We start from the raw sequence: 20,182 nt of genomic DNA on the forward strand, positions 1-20,182 counted from the left end.
TCTTGACTGTTATAATAAAAAAGGGACATTTTGTATGTTTAAATATAGGTAAATGAGGTCGGGTATTTAAATGTGGCCAAAAATTAAAAACCACTTTTTTTTTTCAAAATTTATTTTTAACCTTAGTATAATTTTATTTTGGAAAAAGGTATCAAAAAAAGAAAAACATTTTTAGAAAGAATTTTTATTGTATTTTATATTTATTATAAAAGAATTTATAATTTTTTTACAAAATAATGTTAAAAAATTAAAAAACTGACTAGTAAAAAATATAAATGGGAAAAAAAATTGCACAAAATTTTAAGACCAGTTTCAAAAATATTTCAAAAAGCAATAAAAAAATAATTTAGAAACGTGTTGTTCCTCCATTTGTTTTCAAGCACTCTTGTACTCGTTCTGGCATTGAATTCATTAAAGTTTTGATTACTTCATCAGGCACATTTTTCAAATGATGAGAGATAGAAGATTTCAAATCTTCCAAATTGTAAAGTCATTCTTTACCAAGCTTTTGATCAAGCCACGACCATAAATTCTGTATTGGATTCAAGTCTGGACTATTGGCAGGTCATGGAAGCACTTGAATTTTATTAGAATTGAACCAATCGCTAACAACATGCGCTTTATGACACGACGCATTATCTTGCTGGAAAATAAATCCATCTTGCAACTGCCATAAATCAATGCTAGAAATAAGCGAGTTTTCCAAAATTTCGATGTACCTTTCTTTGTTGAGTCTACCATCGAATAAATGAAAAACGCCAACTCCACAGGCACTCATACAGACCCAAATGCCTATTGAACCACTGCCTTGTTTTGTTCGTTTCAAAATGCATGATTCATCAAACCGTTCACTTGGAAGTCTACGCAACATTACGCGACCTCTTCTGTTGTCTACCTCAACGTTCGTTTCATCACTAAAGACCACACGGCTCCACTGATCTGTTGACCAATTTTTATGTAGTTTGCACCACTCTTTCCGGGCAAATTTTTGTTTTTTATTTAAGCGTGGTTTTTTTGCAGCAGCACGCCATAAATAATTTAAGTTGTGGAGAACCCTTCACACAGTTCTAGGGCTTGCTTTCAGACCATTTGACAGTGTCCATTTCGTAGACAAGTCTGTAGATGATGCTTGTCTGTTTTCTTTCATTAATCTCACTAACGAGCGAACATCACAGTCATTTGAAATTTTATTGCGTCCAGTCCTATGACGATCATTAATTGACCGGGTCTCTTTGTATCGTTGAATTATGTTAATAATGCAAGAGTGAGACCTTCCGAGCTTTTCTGCTATTTTTCTGATGCTATAGCCTTCTTCTTTTAATACAAGAGCCGCGTATCTGTCTTTTTCTTCGATCTTTGCACGCATTTTTGCAATATTTTTATATCCTTATTGCAATTCAAAAAATAAATGTTTATTTGATATCGAAACTCTGGTTTCGACATTTTATTTTATAGCCAACGTAATAAGCAATTAAGACAGTTAAAAAAAATAATGGATTATTATTTTTTATAAGTGCAAATTAAAGATTTGAAAGTGGTCATTAAATTTTGTCCAATTTATTTAAAGAAGATTTATAAGTACTCATCAGTTTTTTAATAAGTTAAACGCTATTTAATTAGAATTAGATTTAAAAAATTATACCACTTTAATCCGTATGTTTTAGTTAACAAAATATTAAAAAAAAAATTTAATATGTCAATTAGAATCTTCTTAATTTTAATTTAAAGATTAAGAAACCAACTAAAAAATGAGTGGTCTTTAATTTTTGGCCACCGCTGTAGAACTCCTTTAATTACTCACAGAAAAAAGATAATTGTTCTTGGTTTCATTATATAATGAAAAATTTATTGAGAAGCTCTATGATTAGATCAAAATTTAGTAGTTTTCATTAAAGTATAGCAATAATATTATGGAACAAAATTAAAAATCTGGTGAAGATTTATTAAGCCTATACTTCAGTTTTTGAGGAAGCTATACTTGAATATTTAGCAGGGTTTTTTGTTAGAAAACTTTGCACTAAAATTACCTGCATGACACGTGTAAATAGTTTAATCTCTCAACAAGCATAGCCCAAAGCTCGGGAAATTTTACTTTGCAAACAAGTTTTATTATATTTACAAATTGGGTTTGGCTACAGATCTCCACAATCTAGTAATATCTTTAGGAAAAAATTTAAACCTTTGATAGTGTGCTTCATAAATCAAACACTTTCAAATGAGGTGCTGTTCACTGAATGGAATATGGTATGTTAATATATATATATATATATATGTATATATATATATATATATATATATATATATATATATATATATATATATATATATATATATATATACATATATATATATATATATATATATATAGACATATTTTTTTTTTAGGAATCTTCTTCATTCTTTGTGCAAATCTTCCAATTTGATAATGCAATACTGATCTTTTTTAGTAGGGACAACACTTAACTTTTTAAAAACTGCGGACGGTATAACGGACAACTTTTATACTTCCAATATAAAAGTTGTTGTAGCTTTTATTGCATGCATCGCAGCAGTTTTAAATCAAAATTTAAACAAATTGAGTGCTTTAAGGTTTCGCTTTTCGAAGTTTAAAGTTAACAATTTTTTTTAAACGTTTTGTAGTAATCTGTTTATTAGTGATATGATGTTATAGCAAAATAAAAATCAAGTTAGATTAAATAAAGATCAAGTTTGTTATAAATATTTTGTGACACTTTACAAGATTCTTTCTAATATGTGGTTTTGTGTTCATTCATATATTTAAGGTAGCCAGCTTTTTTTAATTTCATGCTCTAAACAAATCAGGGCAGATTATGATGCATTTAGGTTTCTTTTGTCTATTTAAAATTTCTATCTATTAACTATAAAATTTGTAAAAACTCAACAAAATTAGTGAGTAAAAACTACCCATTTGATAAACTAGCAAATAAAAAAAATGTATAGAAAGTTAGTCTATTAACTTAACAACCCAAAAAAATGTTAATTTTGTTTAGTTTTTTTTTTAGTTGCAAGGAAATATTTAATATTATTATAGCATTAAGCTAATGAAACCATCAAGTTTTTGCACCATTTTACAAAATATTTAGGTATAAAATATTTTTACATCACCGGATTCCATTTGGAACATAATAATATTTTGAAACAACCGATTTAATTCGTTCTGCACTAAAAAAATATGAATTGTGGTCTTTTTTATAAAATAACTTTTTGGATCTTCAGAAAGCAAAGTGAAAGAAAAGTTTGAGGAAGTATGCTTTCATTTTAATCAAGAGCAAACAGAATCTTCTGACCTTTTTTTTGAGTTTTTTTTCATACTTTTTATTTAGGCGTAATAGTAAAAATAAAGAAATCTTAAAAAATGACATCAAATCTAATAAAACATCAAAAATGGCAGTTTTAAGCGCTCCTGTATCTCAGCAACAAACAAAAACAAACGCAAAAAGAAAAGAAGAAAAAATTCACCAAAAGAAAACGCAAATTCTAAAAAGCTATCAATTCAAAAAATAAAACAAAATGAAGATCACATATATAAAAAAAACAACTAAACAAACAAACCAAAAAACAAATTCTGTCAATTTTAAAAACGAAATGCTAATTTTCGTACTTTATCTTTTGTAGCAATCACCACTATGTTTATATTTCTCTTCCCTTTTTATTTCCGTAATAACCTTCAGGAAGTAGAAGGTAATTAGTAGAAGTTATATTTTGGTAATCAGATTTAGTTCTAAAAATTATTTTCAGCTGACTTGGCGTTCACACACATATATGTGATTATGTGTGTGACTTAGCGTTCACACACATAATCACGACACATATTACTTTAATGAGTAAACATTTTGAAATTTTTTTTAGTTTCAAAAAATATTTTTTAATAAAAAACATCTTGAAATGTGTTTGTTGTTTTCAAGCATAAAACTTGAATCTTTTTGTAACAGTTTCTTACTTTGTGCATGTCAACAATATTTTCTTACTTAGAGCATTATCTAAATTATTTTCAGTTTGTTGCCAAATATTTTTTTTTTAAAAAAAAATTGGCAACAAACCGAAAATAAGGATTCTCCGGGAAAATTTGATAAACAAAGAAAGGTGGCTTGGGAACAAGGTAGCTTTATACTTTTGTCAATTTTTTTTCCCTCTTTTTAAAATACATATGTTTTTACCTTAAATTTCTGGAATAGTAAAAATTTGGCAAGTACCTGTTCTCTCTCCTGGTAAATTGATCATTCAATTGACTAAAATACGAGGTATTTTTGACCTTATACCTTTCTTTCTTTGTGTAATAGGGGATCTTGCGGCTCAAGACGTAGATGTATTAAAGTTTAGCAAGTTTCAAGTAAGTGAAATTGGTTAATCATATTAAATGAAAATAAAAAAAAAAAAAAAAAAGGTATACCATCAAATTTCATCATGTATACTTGATTATTAACTTCCTATCAACTCTTTTATAATTTTATTTGAATATTTTTTTCTATTTTTTTACATTGAATCTGTTTGCCATTCTTTCTTTTCTATTGCTTTTCTTTTCACTTTTACTTTGACTACTTTCACTCTTTTGAAGTTTTGAATGTAGAAGACTTTAACTTTCCTTTTTTATTTTGAATTTTTTCGGTTGTTTTTTTTACAATATCATAACCTCTTACCCAATTGTGTAGCGAGTATGGAACTAATAAAGATTCGATTGCTTTGAACAGATTAGCTGTAAATGATATCAGTGAAGGGTGATTGCAGGAGCTGTACAAGAATGCTCGGCAGTCCTCACAGAGCAATTTCTCCTTTTTGAAAATTCAATATGTACTTAGAATGTGTTCGTGACTAATTATTTGTCAAAGTTTGAACATAAATTTTATACTAATAAAATAGAGAACTTTTTTAGTATAAAAAAGAACAGTTTCTTTTTTTTTAACACATAAAATTCATTTTGAAGCCACCTTGTAGCTCGTTAGAAAAAACGTAGAAAAATAGTCCTAAATCACTTCACACAGAAAACAATTCGTTATTAAAGGTAAATACTTTAAATTTATTCAAATAATTTTTTTTTGTAAATCAAAATTTTAAACGACAACGAAACTGATTGTTCGTTGAGCTTTTTAAATATTAATGATATATTCTTTGCTTCAAAATATGAATCACCCTTCGTATCACCAAAACCTTTTCAATTAAAAGTTTTAAAAACCGAAATAATGTCAAGATGAAGTTTTCTCAGGAAGTGGTGTAAACTGTGGTAATGTATTTGTGAAATTAAAAAATGAAGAATTATTAATAACTAAAGCCAAATACTTATTTTCGTATTTAAGAGATTCTTCTCGTTAAACTTTTTTTAGATGCAGTTTCGATTAAAAAATCTGATGAAAAAAAAAAATGCTTAAAAATTATAAAACACATGTAAGACAAGAGTCGCGAGATTTAGTTTTGTCACGTGGCATTGAATTTTTTTTTCTTTCTTTCTCGAAGAAAAAAATACCGACTTCCAACTCCATACGCTTTTCAATTTTAGTTTACTATAATTTTTTAGTTTCCAATTTTAATTTATTGATGCGTTCGAGCAATTATTTTTCAAACTCAGTTTTGAAACATTGCTTTTTATGCATTTAAAATATGTAATGAACTTTGTTTCTAATGTGAAAATACTACAGCTGGAGGGGTAGCTTTCCGCATTTTCATTTTTTAAAAAATACTTAGGTGTAATTTTAAATACTCATAGTTTGGTGCTTGATTGAATACTATATTCGTAATAGCTTATAAAATTGTGTTGATGAAAGGCGTTCATCAATCAAAGAGTACTCGCGTTATGTTAGTATCACCAAAGTTCAATGCGCTTAGATGTCAACACATTATGAAACGTGACGTACATTTGTTACTAGTAGTCAGTTAGAGAAGGTCCTGCCAGTAATGATAATTAAAATGTTGCTAGCGCAGCAGAAACCGACATAAACTGACTCATTCGATAGAGATAAATCAGAAGCTAGAGTTGCGTTACTGGGTAATCCACGTTAGTATCACTTGTTTAATTTGTTTATGCCCTTGCACCACGATTTGCTTCTATTTCAAAAGCCTCCTATAAAATGTTTTACTCTCCGTATAGAAATTAAAAGAAAAGTTCTCCTCGTCCTTTTTCCTGCTTGCATCAGTAGTTCTTTCATTTTTTGCTTCTATCAATACTCTGCAAATTTATTACGTAATCGTAGTGTAAAAATATGTGGGAAGAGTAGGCAGGTATTTGTTTAAAGATTAAATTGTAGTTTGAAGCTTAAATTGTAGTTTATCATATTGCAAGCTTTGTCCTCTTACTTAAATTTCTGTTTTGAACTTGAAATCTTTTACTATCTGAACTTGTTCAAAGTTACTTATTCATTTATGAAGAAAAAATCAGATCGTCTCTTTTTCGTCTCTTTTTTTTAATGCCATTGTACTGTTTAATCGCTTTAGTCGTTCTTTGTATGGTAATTTTTCAGCCAACTATTTAGTTGAGTTACTCCGTGTTGAACTTTTTCTAATAAATCTATGTTCATTTTAGATTGTGGCTACCATACTCTAACTGCAAACTCTAACTGAGGTCTAATAAATATCAAATAGATATTTCTCAACAACTTGATCTTATCAAAACTAATAAAAGTTTTCTCATCATTCCAATCATTTTATTAGCTTTAGATGAAGCAGCAATCACTTGATTTTTCCATTTCATAGCATTTGAGAATACAACTCCAAGATCTCTTTCCCAATCAGATTTTAAAACAATTCCTCTCATGCAATAATCTTTAGACTTAATTTCACAAACTTTTAATCATTTTCTAATCTAACTAACAAAAAAATCTGTTGGCTATTTTTTTAACATTTAGCTATTCATTGCTGGGAAAGCAATATTGTGAGGAGGGAGAATTAGATTAAAAACAAAGATCGGAAAAAATGGACACAAGATGACTCGTCCACTCTTCATATAAGTAATCGATAAAACAAAAAGAATTAAGTTAAAAACAACAACTGAGAAAAGACGTACACACGGAGACTTATTCAACCTGTCATATCAATAAACGATAAAGCGGAAAGAAGAAAAGTTAAAACAAACAACTGGGAAAAGACGTAAACGCGAAGACTCGTAAACGATAAAGCGACAAGAAGAAAAGTTAAAAATAACGACCGGGAAAAGACTCATACACGATAATTAATCAATTTATCACGTAAGTAAACGATAAAACGGAAAGAAGAAAAGTTCAAAACAACTGAGAAAAAAAGTAAACACGAAGACTCATCAACCTGCCATATAAATAAATGAAAAGATATCGCCACTGGAAAACAAGCAAAAAACTATAAAAGCTCAAAAAAAAAAAAAGTCTAACGGTTAGAAGAAGAGTTTTGAAAGTACAAGGAAGACGTAAATGTAAGGAGAAAGTTTTAAGAAAGTTTTATGAAGAATTTAAAAAAGAGAGAGAACTTTGTGATAAGAAAAGTACTTTGATGAACAAGCAGTTTTATAAGCAGTTGAATAAAAGAAGAAAAGAAGAAGATTTTAATATTTATTAAAGAAGAATAACCAGAAGATTCAATTAAAGAAGAGATATTTGTAATAAAAAGAAAATATAAAAAAAGAGGAGTAGTTGATATAAACATTTTATTGGACACTGCAAGAAGCGTAAGAGAATTTTATTTGTATTAAATAAAAGTTATGAATATAAGAGTGCTAATCATTACACACTAATTGAACATTTATTGAGTTTTATTATATAACAGAATATACTGAGGACGGAAAACACAACCTAAGCCCTTTAACGATTAAAACTTACCCATTCCTAACCAAACTATCCCCAAACCTCGTCCTTTCCTAACCAAGTACTCCCCACACCATCAACCTTGTTCCCAACCTCCATATACCTTTTTTCCACACAACTCTATAACCCAAACCTCCCCTTACCCTTTACGCAACAAACGAAAAACATTAATTAAATAATTAACCGTTAAAAAACGCCGCCCTCACAATTATACTGCCAAAAAAGTTTACTTTACAACGGCGGCACGAGTTAGACATCTATTCAATGATATGTTGTTGTTACAGATTTCTAGCGGACTTTCTTTTCGTTTTAAATAAAGGCATTATAATTTACGGGAGCATTTGTAAAATAGTTTTTCATATTTATTATTGGACCTAAATCTTTATTGCTTCTGCTCCAAAAATAATACAGTTTTCAAAAAACATATATAGCTCTGCTCTTCTTCGGTTCTTTAGAAAAAGTCTATTTTTATGGAAATCAAATCACAAAACTTGATTTATGATTGAAAAAATTTTGCTCGATACCTTTTGATTGATAACTCAGCAGTTGATAATGTAATAGAAGAATTTGAAACAATCCATCAAAAACATGGCGACTTATGAAAGACGGAGTGATTTCGTGCAAGCGAGAGGATTTGGTTTTTGAAATAGAACGAAGTAGGTATTCTTACTATTACAAAGTTCTCACTCTTAAAACTTTCTTTAAGTATTTCTCTAATTCAAGGAGATATTCGATTACGAATTCTAACGGTCAACTTTAACTTTGAAATTCTACATTTAAAAGTAACGACATCCATGTGGGAATATTTATTAGTTTTTCAACTTTATAACTTGGATTATTTACTGCAACGAAGTCAAATAAAAAATATAGGGTTTCTATAAAGTGAAAGTTCCCTAACTACTGAGAAACCAAACATATAAACAGGCGGAGTTTGCGGACGTAGTAGCGACAATATGCAGAGTGTTAAGAAAGTGTTACTGCTTTTAAATAATCATTTGCATTTGTTTTTTAGGATTTATACCCAGATATTCAAAGTTCAGAGATCTTCCACCGATAAAAAACATTTTTTTCACGTGACGATGGACTGCGTCAAATTCACAAATACATTTTTGAAAGAAGTGAAGTAGATAAATCTTTTACGGTGTTAACTGGAATGTCTGGGGAAGGAAAATCTCAACTCGCTAGAAAATGTGCCGCAAGTTACACCAAGCACTTTGAACATTTTGTTTAGATGCAGCGTTAAACAAATTACATATATCTGTAACTAACCTTTGCCACATGTTGGGTGTAAGCGTAAGTGATTCTAAAGGTTATGCAAGTTGTACTTATGCTTCAATCCTACAGACGGTACTTTAACCTAATTAATACGTTAATCGCCCAAAGGTTTTGTAAGCTGTAGTTAAGATGTATACTCGGTTTGCCACTGGTTTTACACTATTTGCTATTCAAAATCAATTTACTCTCATTGTTGCCTTTTTCATTATTCTTTAAATAAATCGCTAAACGTACTCACATTTGTAATTAACATTCTGTTAATATCGCGAACAAAAAAATTAAAAACCCGACGAGAAAGTAATTATTCTCAAATAAGAATAAATCAAAAATTAACAATGCGCGTTGATGTCTTCTTTAAAATTAGATATTTATGTGACAGTCATATGGAGTATAGACGTCTCAATTTCGTTTTTAAAACGCATTCGAATTAGACATTTTCGCGGAGATCAAATTCAGAATTTTTTAAGACGTCTAAAATGCACTTGTGCCGGCAAACAGAGCGTTAAAAAAATAGCAACTTACATTTTTTTAACTTAAATAAAAAAAAAAAAAATTGAGTATCAAAAATAGAAATCTCTTTTTCAGCAAATACTTTTAGTTGCAAAATAAAACATCGCTTTTTACAACTTAACGTTCGTTTTAACAAATTTTTTGATTAACTCACATGGCTCTTAGATGGCTCTTGTTATATAGCTAAAGAAACTCTTAAGTTAAGAATTTTATCTCTACATTCAAGTGCTTGTAAGCTTTAAATATCTTTAAATAGGGAGTTTAGGCAATTTTTATAGCCAATGTAAATCTTTTTTATTTAAAATGCATTGGATTCCTAAATATATTTTATTTTCAAAAGGGTTTCGACCACTTCTGTAGCTTATTTAGTTCCAAAGATATTCGTGTTTTAATATTTTCAATTCATATACATTTTATGAAATATTTTCTTAAAGTATCTCGTTAAACTTTTGGCGCCGAAAAAAAAAACTATTTTATCTTTTTTTTTTCTTGCGTAAAAAGTTGCGTTAACAAAAAAATATCTGAACACGGGGGAAATTTATAAAATTTCCACTTAGAAAACAAAAAACCCACCCTATTAGACTTCCAAAAAAAAAAAAAAAACTGATTGGCATAATAAATAAATAGTTGCAGAATCTATTTTTATGTGGGGACGAAATAATTAGCTTAGTTTACTTGTATATAAACAAAACTGAAACATTTAAAATTAAATAACTTGATCAATTCTAAAGCAAAACGACGTCCCCAAAAAAATTTTTGTTGTGCAACCATTTCTAAAAAAAATAACATCTATATATACGTGCATACTATTTATTTACATGAGTGGGTTTTTATTCTTCGACACCTACATAAAATCATTTTTGTTGCTTTTTTTGGACGAAGTTTTTCAAAAACGTATGATATATATTTTTCCGCGATAAAATGTCACGTGACAAAACTCTCTACTTCAGGGATGGCCAAAACGTGGCTCGCGAGCCGCATGCGGCTCTTGGAATGTCAATGCGGCTCGCGAACCGCATGCGGCTCTTGGAATTTCATTTCGACTCTTTTCGTATTAACTTTAATTAATCGCAACACTTATTTTTTTGAAATGGATGAAGTAAAATACTAACAATAATCCACTTCGCTACAACAGGAAGAAAAGAAAAATTGATGACGAGAAAAGAATATTTAATGAAGATTGGACAGAAAAATTTGCATTTATTGAAAAAGAAAATAAACCGATATGTTTAATTTGTAATAAAGAACTTGCTCACAACAAGTCAGGGAATATTAAACGCCACTATGAAACTAAACATATAAATTTTTCCAAGGAATATCCTTTAAATTCAGATTACAGGAAAAATAAAATTGAATTACTCAAAACAATAATTAACAATCAAATGAATGCTTCATCTTTCAGTAAAGAATCAACTATTTCTACAGAAGCAAGTTTTGTTATAGCATGGAACATTGCAAGAGTTAAACATTCTTACTCTGATGGAGAATTTATAAAGCAAATCATTTCAGATGTCCTCTTAGTTTTAGATCCTAAAAATAGCAAAATCCAAAGGTTAATTTCACAGATTCCTATTTCTCGACATTCAATTGAAAGAAGAATATCTGAGATAAGTGCTGATATTAAGCAGCAATTGTTGAATGACTTAAAAAACTGTGAAGCATTTAGTTTAGCTCTGGATGAATCAACAGATGTTCAAGATAAATCTCAAATGGCAGTATTTGTTAGGTATGTAACATCAGATGTAATTGTGAAAGAAGAATTACTAGATTTGGTTGAGCTAAAAGATACAACTCGTGGAGTTGATCTAAAGGAAGCTCTTGAAACAGTTCTACTTAAAGCTAATGTACCATCAACAAACTTGTTAGTGTTGTTACAGATGGTGCACCAGCAATGGTTGGCACATATGTTGGATTTATTGGTTTATTAAAAAGTGATCCTAAGTATCCAGAGTTCATTCCAGTTCATTGTTTGATTCATCGAGAACATTTAGTAGCAAAACATTTTAATTTTTCAATCGTTCTAAAGTCAGTGACAGAAATTGTAAATTACATTCGATCAAATGCTAAAAATCATAGACAGTTTTAAAACTTTATTGATGAATTGGATCTTGCTGACAAACCAAATGACCTATCATTTTACTGTGCTGTACGGTGGCTTTCAAGTAGTGATGCTTTATATAAGTTCGTAGAATTATTAGAACCAATTAAATCTTTTTTGATTGAAAAGAAAAAGACTTTTGAAATTCTTGATGATATGAACTTTTTGCAAGATCTTTTGTTTTTGACTGATATAATGCAACATTTACAAAGTCTGAATTTATCTCTTCAGGGAAAAGAAAAAATTATATCTGATCTTGCTCAGACTATTTTTCAAAAAAAAATTACCCTTTTTCAGAGAGATCTTACTTTAAAAACCTTTAACCATTTTCCTCAAATGAAGAAGATAATTATTTCTAATCCTTCAATTCAGTATGATGACCATAAGATTGAATCATACAGGGAAAAATTACAGAATTTACTAGAAGGCTTTCAAAAAATGTTTATAGATTTGCATGCACTTAAATCATCTTTAGGATTTATAATAAATCCTTTTTTAATTGATATTATTGGTGATGGTCGTCCAATTCCATCAAACATAGTTGAAGAAGTATCTCAATTTGAAACAGAACTATTAGATCTCTAAGAAGATCAAAATCTTCTGATGCTGCATAAAACACTAACTTTATTGGAATTTTGGAAGATAGTGCCTGAGGTTAAGTATCCCCTACTGAAAAAGATTAGCATAAAATTTATTTCAATTTTTGGTTCAACATACACATGTGAATCTTTATTTTCCACTATGAAATTTGTCAAATCAAAGTATCGTGCAAATCTAACCACTGAGCATTTGTCAGAATTACTTAGAACAGCAACTACAAGCTTGAAGCCAGATTTTAAGAGACTTACTAGTAAAGTTCAGAATCTTAGTGCCTGATTGGAAAATTCATAACTTTGTAATTTTGTTACTTTTTTAAAAACTTATGACGTGAATATGCTTCTTAAAACAATTCTATAACTAGTTTTTCTTGTGTTAGAGTAAAAGGGAATCAGACTTTTATTTAACTTGATTGAAATGAGTTTTTCGAAACACTCAAGATAATTTGAAATTCTAAACAAGCTTACATTTAAAGTAAAGTTTTTGACTTTGAAAAATTTTTTTTTTAATTTAGACATAAAAACTAGTTGTAAACATAAAATTTGTACACAAAAAGTTTTTTAGAAAAAGTTCTTTAGAAAGATTTATTTCTTTTCATAAAAATTTAAGTTTAACTTTATGGAGGATTTTACAGCACTTATTTTGCCACCAGTTTCTAATTTTTTTTGTAAGGCAAAATACCTTTAAAAAAAGAATGCAGAAAAATTTCTTAACGAATTATTTAATGCGGCTCTTCGGTTCACGTAAGTATTTGAATGCGGCTCTCGTGCCAAAAAGTCTGGCCATCCTTGCTCTACTTTAAATAATAATTCAATAACTTAAAAACTTGCACTCTAATTTACGTTTTCTAATGGCAGAACTTCTTTCTTGACTTTAATTGTAAGAATTAATTGCAAATGATAAATTGGTTTATATATTATTTATTTATTTTATATATTTTATATACTTTACATATTTTATATATTTTATACATTTCATATATTTTATATATTTGATTTACATATTACTTAGTTTACTTTATATATTACTTAAATTTTGTGGTTTTTGTTTTAAATTTTACATGACACATTTGTTTACTTTTCTTAGTTTTTAGTTTTAACATATGCGTTCAAGAAAAACTACACAAACTTTGGTTTGTGGCATCAAGAAGCCGTACGTTATTAATGAGAGTGTTCATAAATAATATCTAATCAGGAATCTACACGGATGAAGCTAACAGCAAATTTTTAGCTGCTTTTTTTAAGTTTTACAGATATATATATTTACTTAAATTTAGCGATTCAATATGCGACAATTTCTTACTGCAACTTTCTATGATTTGAAAGGTTAAGGGAAAAAAATGGAGATACCCCAGCAAAGTTTTAGCCAATTCAAGATTGAAAGCGCTTATAACCGTTCCTTTTTTGTTTGAACGCAGATCAATAACTTATATGACCTATATATCTAACAGCGGGTTGATTCAGATGGTGAAGCAAGTTTTAGTTTGCAAGCTGGCTGTTGGCATAACAACATAACAAATATGCAGACAAAATTTTTGCTCAACGCATTTAAATTAGCAACGTTAATAAACAAATATATTTATTAACTATAATTCGTGAACTGATTTACAAACTTTATATCGAAAAGCATTAGTACCCAATCAAAAGTATAAAAATCTGTTTCATAAAATTCATATACTACAAAGCTTAGTTGTCAACATTACGGATGTTTTGAGTTTTGGCAATTATAAATATATATTTTCATTTATTGAAAGAAGTCAAGAATTATGATGATGTGCAGTATATTGGCATAACTAATAAGGTATATTCTTTCTATTGATTTTAAATGCAGGTTTTAAAATATAAAGTTTAAATTTAAGACATTAGTCGAGCAAAAACTTAATTAAGGTAAGTCTGAGAAACTAAGTTATTTACAGGTTTTTCTATGTTTTCCACCAGATTTGCAGCTTCTTTCAAAAACAGATTCTTTCTTCGATCCTTTTTTCGAAAATGTTTAACAAGTTAAAAAAATATGATCTTGCACTTCTACAACATGATTGGAAATATTTTCATGGGTTTTAAAACTATTTCACTGAAAAAATCTTTTATTCTCTCATTGTTTTAGTTTCAATATTTTGATTTTTTATCCAAGTAAAATGTTTCGTGGTCAAATTTGTTTTGTGACTTTTTTGATAACTGCATTAGTAGTTTTCTCTCTGTGAACAGTTTATTCTAGTTAGAAATCGATGGTTTTTTTGAGCCCATCACATCATTAATAGAACGTTGGGTGTTTTTTGTTATCGCTCTTACTTTTCAAGAACGTAACAAGATAAAATGTAAAACATGCAATGTTTTTTTCTTTTCCGTTCACTGTTTAAACCATTTATTTTAATGTTTGCTGCAGATTCGACTAAATTTATTGGATGTAAACTATTTACGCCTAGTAGCAATCACTCACTTTTTACAAAAACTTTGATCTTTTAAAGGAAACTTGTGTGCAAATTACCTTTCACATATCTTAAGACGATGTTAAGATTTGATTTAATTTTTTTGAAATTTATAACTGAAAAGAAGTATGGCTTGCTTCTTCCAAATAATTTCTTACATAATTCCCTTTAACTTCTAATAGTATTTAAAAAATCAATTTAAAAATTTTTTATTTCTTCTTCATGTAGTAAAAGAAGATTTGTGAAAGATAATTTGCACACAAGTTTCCTTTAAAAGATCATATTTTTTGTAATAAGCAGACAAGTTTAAAAAGGGATTTAAGTCTTTTAAGTTACAACACAACGACGGCTCAATTTTTGAGAGATTTGAGTTTTTTTACTTAATTTTATCAAACAAAGACGGCTCAATTAGTATTTTAAAGGATTTTGTTATTCCTAGGATGGCTGTTAAAGATCATGTTGTCATGGACAAGGAGTTTGATGATATTAAAGGTAGCTTAAAATTTACAAGCTTTCAGTTTGTAATAAAAATTCAGTTTTAATAAAACAAATCTTTTCTGTTAGTTGAAAAGTTTCCTGAAGATGTATTCATCATGCTTGGAGATAAGTTCACTTATGATTGTAAAAAATTTGCTCGATATCTTATGATTGATGACACGGCAATTGAAAATGTCATAGAAGAATTTGAAACAACCAAAGAGCAAACTATTCAACTGCTAAACCGATGGCGGAGAAATAATCCATCAAAAACATGGTGAGTTATGAAAAACGGATTGATTTCATGCGAGCAAGAGGATCTGGTTATTGACATCGAACGAAGTAGGTTTTCTTCACGTAGTAAAGTTCTCATTCTCAAAACATTTTTTTAAGTATTTGTTTTATTCAAGGAAATATTCGATTAAAAATTCGAACGGTTAACTTCGAAATTCTATATTTAAAAGTATCGATATCCATGTGGGAATATTTAACGTTTATGACGTTTTTGGTTTTTCAACTTTATAACTTGGATTATTTAATGCAGCAAAGTGAAATAAAAAAATATAAGATTTTTATAAAGTGGAAGTTCCCTAACTATTGGGAAATCAAATATATAAACAGACGGAGTTTGCTGACGTAGTAGCAGCAAGTTGTGGCGTGTTAATAGAGTGTTAATGCTTTTTAAATTATAATCTGTCTTTTTTTTTTAGGATTAATATCCAGATATTCAAAGTTCAGAGTTTTACCACCGATAAAAACATTTTTTTCACGTGACGATGAACTGCGTCAAATTCACAAATACTTTTTAGAAAGAAGCGAAGCAGGCAGATCTTTAACGGTGTTAACTGGAATGTCTGGGGTAGGAAAAACTCAACTCGCTAGAAAATATGCAGCAAGTTATGGCACGTATTTCGAAAATATTGTGTGGATGGACGCAGCGTTAGACAAATTACATATATCTGTAACCAACCTTTGCCACATGTTGGGTCTAAGCGTTAGTGATTCTAAAGGTTATGCATTCGATATTGATGTAATTGTTACAAAAGTACATAACTATTTTGAAAGAGAAAATACTTTGTTCATTTTCGACAACGTGGATGATGAAAGCGTAAAGAACTTTGAAAAATTCGTGTCTATTAAACCAAACGCATTTACATTAGTGACATCGCAATGGAAAGCATGGTCTGCCAACGTTCATCAAGTACAAATTAATCCTTTCTTGCCTCAAGATGCATTTCTTTTCATGAAGGAAAATATTAAAACAAACGACGAGGAAAAGTTAAAAGAAATAGCCGAAATGCTTCTGTATCATCCACTCGCCATAAATCAAGCTATTCTCTATATAAACAACAACAACGTTTCCTTGGAAAAATATTTAGATCTTTTTCAATCATACCCCGTAGAAATGCTGGAGGATTGTTTATCCACCGAAGCAGAAACAAAGTCTGCAATAACAGCAATCAACTTGGTGTTAAAAAAAATAGAAACATCGGATGAAAAACCAATAGAAATTTTAAACCATTTATCACATTGCGATGGTCAAAACATAACAAAACATTTCATTCAAGATATTTCAAAATACCTGAAAGTAAGCGACGAATATTTGATAAATCGTGCGATAGCTTTGTTAGTTAGTTATTCATTGATAGATCGTTCCGACGATGACTTGGACAGGTATGCGATGCATAAAATTACACAGTTAGCGAGCAAATATTATCAAAGACGTAAAGAAATAGAAGAAACATGCAAAAAAAGCATTATAGATTTTCTAAACTTGCAGTTGCAAGACGTAAAAGAACACATTGATGATGTGATGCATTTTTATAACCATTTTCTTCACATGTTTCGTATTTATAAACCAAATATGTGTGATGTGTTCCATAAACAGAGTTTAGGAATCAGACATTTCCTATCAATTAGAGGTTTTTTTCAAGAAGCAATAAACATACTCAATGCTATTCAAAAATATAACACAAAAACTTACGGAGCTGAGAATAAAATAACATTAGATACAAAACATGATAAAGCAATCTGTTTGAATAATATGGGTAAATGTAATGAAGCTTTAGAAATTCTTTATGAAGTTGAAAAAATACAAACTGATATCTTGGGCATCAATCATTTATCAACACTGGATACAAAAGAAAGTATTGCAAACTGTTTGATAGATACAGGAAAATGTAATGAAGCTTTAGAAATTTATAATCAAGTTTTTGAAACACGAACTGATCATTTAGGAATCACCAATATATTGCGTATAAAAAATAGTATGGGAAACTGTTTGAAAGAAATGGGAAAATATAATGAAGCTTTAGAAATTTATAATGAAGTTGACAAAAAACAAGCTGATATTTTGGGAACCAATCATCCATCAACATTGAATACAAAAAATGATATAGCGATCTGTTTGGGGGAAATGGGAAAATATAATGAAGCTTTAGAAGTTTGTTACCATGTTGATAAAATTCAAACTAATATTTTTGGAAGCAATCATCCATCAACATTAACTACAAAAAATACTATAGCCTGCTCTCTGCGTGAAATTGGAAAATTTAATGAGGCTTTAGAAATGTTTAATCAAATTAAAAGAATAGGAACCAATTATTTTGAAGTCAATCATCTGTTAACAATGAATATAAATTTGAATATTGCCATCTGTTTATACAGAATGGGAAAATATAATGAAGCTTTAGAAAGTTATTATCAAATTGATAAAATACAAACTGATATTTTAGCAAACAATCATCCATCAACATTGAATGCTAAAGTTAATATGGCGAACTGTTTAAATAACATGGGAAAGTATAATGAAGGTTTAGAAATCTATAATCAAGTTGTTAAAATACAAATTGATATTTTAGGAAACAATCATCCATCAACATTGAGTACAAAAAGTAATATAGCGAGCTGTTTGATTTACATGGGAAAGTATAATGAAGCTTTAGAAATTTGTAATCAAGTTGTTAAAATACAAGCTGATATTTTAGGAATCAATCACCAATCAACATTGAATACAAAAAGTCATATGGCGTGCTGTTTGAATGGCATGGGAAAGTATAATGAAGCTTTAGAACTATATAATCAAGTTGATAAAATGCGAACTGAGACTTTAGGAATCAGTCATCCATCAATATTGATTACAAAAAATAATATTGCGAGCTGTTTAAAAGACATGGGAAAGTGTAATGAAGCTTTAGAAATTTTTAATCAAGTTGATAAAGTGCTTACTGACACTTTAGGAATCAATCATCCATCAACATTGGCTGCAAAATATAATATTGCAAGTTGTTTAAATAAAATGGGAAAGAATAATAATGCTTTAGAAATATATAATCAAGTTGTTCAAATGCAAACTGACACTTAAGGATTCAATCATTCATCAACATTGGCTACAAAAAATAATATTGCAAGCTGTTTGATTGACATGGGAAAGTATAATGAAGCTTTAGAAATATATAATCAAGTTAATCAAATGCAATCTGACACTTTAGGAATCTATCATTCATCAACATTGATTACAAAAGGTAGTTTAGCAAACTGTTTGTACCATTTGGAAAAATATAATGACGCTTTAGAAATACATAATCAAGTTGATAAAATGCAAACTGACACTTTAGGAATTAATCATCCATCAACATTGATTACAAAATATAATATTGCAAGCTGTTTGATTGAGATGGGAAAATATAATGAAGCTTTAGAAATTTGTAATCAAGTTGATAAAAAACAAACTGATATTTTAGGAATCAATCACCAATCAACATTGAATACAAAAAGTAAAATAGCAAACTGTTTATATAACATGGGAAAGTATAATGAAGCATTAGAAATATATAATCAAGTTCATAAAATGCAAACTGACACTTTAGGAGTCAATCATCCATCAACATTAAATACAAAAAATAATATGGCGAACTGTTTGAATGACATGGGAAAGTATGATGAAGCTATAGAAATTCTTTATCAAGTTGATAAAATGCTAACTGACACTTTAGGAATCAATCATCCATCAACATTGAATACAAAAAATAATATGGCGAGCTTTTTAAATAACATTGGAAAGTATAATGAAGCGTTAGAAATACTTAATCAAGTTGATAAAATTGAAACTGTCACTTTGGGAATTAATCATCCATCAACATTGAATACAAAAAATAATATGGCGAATTGTTTAAATAACATGGGAAAGTATAATGAAGCGTTAGAAATATATAATCAAGTAGATAAAATACAAACTGTCACTTTGGGAATAAATCATCCTACAACATTGGATACAAAATGTACTTTAGCGAACTGTTGGAATGACATGGGAAAATATAATGAAGCTTTAGAAATTTATTACCAAGTTGATAAAATTCGAACTGATGATTTAGGAATCAATCATCCATTAACATTGATTACAAAATTTTATATAGCGAGCTGTTTGTATTCAAAAACCTGTAATGAATTCAAAAAGTAATATAGCAGGCTCTTTCAAAGGAATGGGAAACTATAATGAAGCATCAGAAATTTGTCATTAGTTTGATAAAATATAAACTCATAATTTAGGAGTAAATCAGATATCAAAATTAGATACAAAATGTAATATAGCTAACTGTTTTTACGGAATGGAAAAATATGCTAAAGCTTTAGAAATTTATTACTGTGTTGATAAAACAATAGCTGATTATTTAGAAACCAGTAATCCATCAAGATTTGGTCAAAAAAGTAATATAACGAACTGTTTTTACAGAATAGGAAAGTGTGCATAAGCTTTTGAAATTTATTTTCAAGATGATAAAACACAAACTGATACTTAAGGAATCAATCCATCAACATTTATCACAAAATTAAATATAGTGAAGTGTTTGAGCGAAATGATTGCAAAAAGGTGTTGTCTACAAATTTAGAGAACTTTTCCTTGCTCAGTTCTTTTAATAGACAAGTTATGCTTTTAAACAAAGCGATTAGTTTGCACTTATACTTTAGGAATCCAAAATAAGTAATGAATTTTGAATTAAAATATCTATAAATGTTCTG

At 28.9% G+C, this 20,182-nt stretch overlaps 3 protein-coding genes and 1 long non-coding RNA gene across 4 annotated transcripts; all 4 read left to right on the forward strand.

Annotated features, from left to right (window-relative positions):
* Positions 1 to 5,886: 5,886 nt before the first annotated feature.
* LOC149876832 (uncharacterized) lies at positions 5,887 to 10,507 on the forward strand. The gene is made up of 3 exons (XR_016448468.1): positions 5,887 to 7,645; positions 8,237 to 8,437; positions 8,794 to 10,507. It is a non-coding gene; the product is annotated as an uncharacterized LOC149876832 (long non-coding RNA).
* A 441-nt stretch (positions 10,508 to 10,948) lies between these two features.
* LOC149876833 (zinc finger BED domain-containing protein 5-like) lies at positions 10,949 to 11,494 on the forward strand. The gene has a single exon (XM_090075124.1). The coding sequence runs from the start codon at positions 10,949 to 10,951 to the stop codon at positions 11,492 to 11,494; it is 546 nt and encodes a 181-aa protein (XP_089931250.1).
* Positions 11,495 to 14,022: 2,528 nt separating this feature from the next.
* LOC149876834 (uncharacterized) lies at positions 14,023 to 19,802 on the forward strand. The gene is made up of 4 exons (XM_090074906.1): positions 14,023 to 14,061; positions 15,126 to 15,178; positions 15,251 to 15,505; positions 15,874 to 19,802. Exons 3-4 carry the CDS (start codon positions 15,448 to 15,450, stop codon positions 18,525 to 18,527), a joined length of 2,712 nt encoding a protein of 903 aa, XP_089931032.1. The 5' UTR covers positions 14,023 to 14,061; positions 15,126 to 15,178; positions 15,251 to 15,447; the 3' UTR covers positions 18,528 to 19,802.
* LOC149876835 (uncharacterized) lies at positions 18,588 to 19,802 on the forward strand. Its single transcript, XM_090074921.1, has one exon. It carries the CDS (start codon positions 18,588 to 18,590, stop codon positions 19,620 to 19,622), a length of 1,035 nt encoding a protein of 344 aa, XP_089931047.1. The 3' UTR covers positions 19,623 to 19,802.
* Positions 19,803 to 20,182: the final 380 nt, after the last annotated feature.

The sequence above is a fragment of the Hydra viridissima genome, unplaced genomic scaffold (assembly GCF_058129835.1).
Source record: "Hydra viridissima isolate aposymbiotic clone 2 unplaced genomic scaffold, HvirCarnegie_v1 scaffold_18, whole genome shotgun sequence".
In the NCBI taxonomy this organism is placed as follows: Eukaryota; Metazoa; Cnidaria; class Hydrozoa; order Anthoathecata; family Hydridae; genus Hydra; species Hydra viridissima.

Bases quoted from the DNA above. Each gene is read 5' to 3' on its own strand.
- LOC149876833 (XM_090075124.1), top strand. From the start codon at position 10,949: ATGAATGCTTCATCTTTCAGTAAAGAATCAACTATTTCTACAGAAGCA.
- LOC149876834 (XM_090074906.1), top strand. From the start codon at position 15,448: ATGAAAAACGGATTGATTTCATGCGAGCAAGAGGATCTGGTTATTGAC. The intron at 15,506-15,873 runs GTAGGTTTTCTT...TTTTTTTTTTAG, and splicing joins GGTTATTGACATCGAACGAA to GATTAATATCCAGATATTCA.
- LOC149876835 (XM_090074921.1), top strand. From the start codon at position 18,588: ATGGGAAAGTATAATGAAGCTTTAGAAATATATAATCAAGTTAATCAA.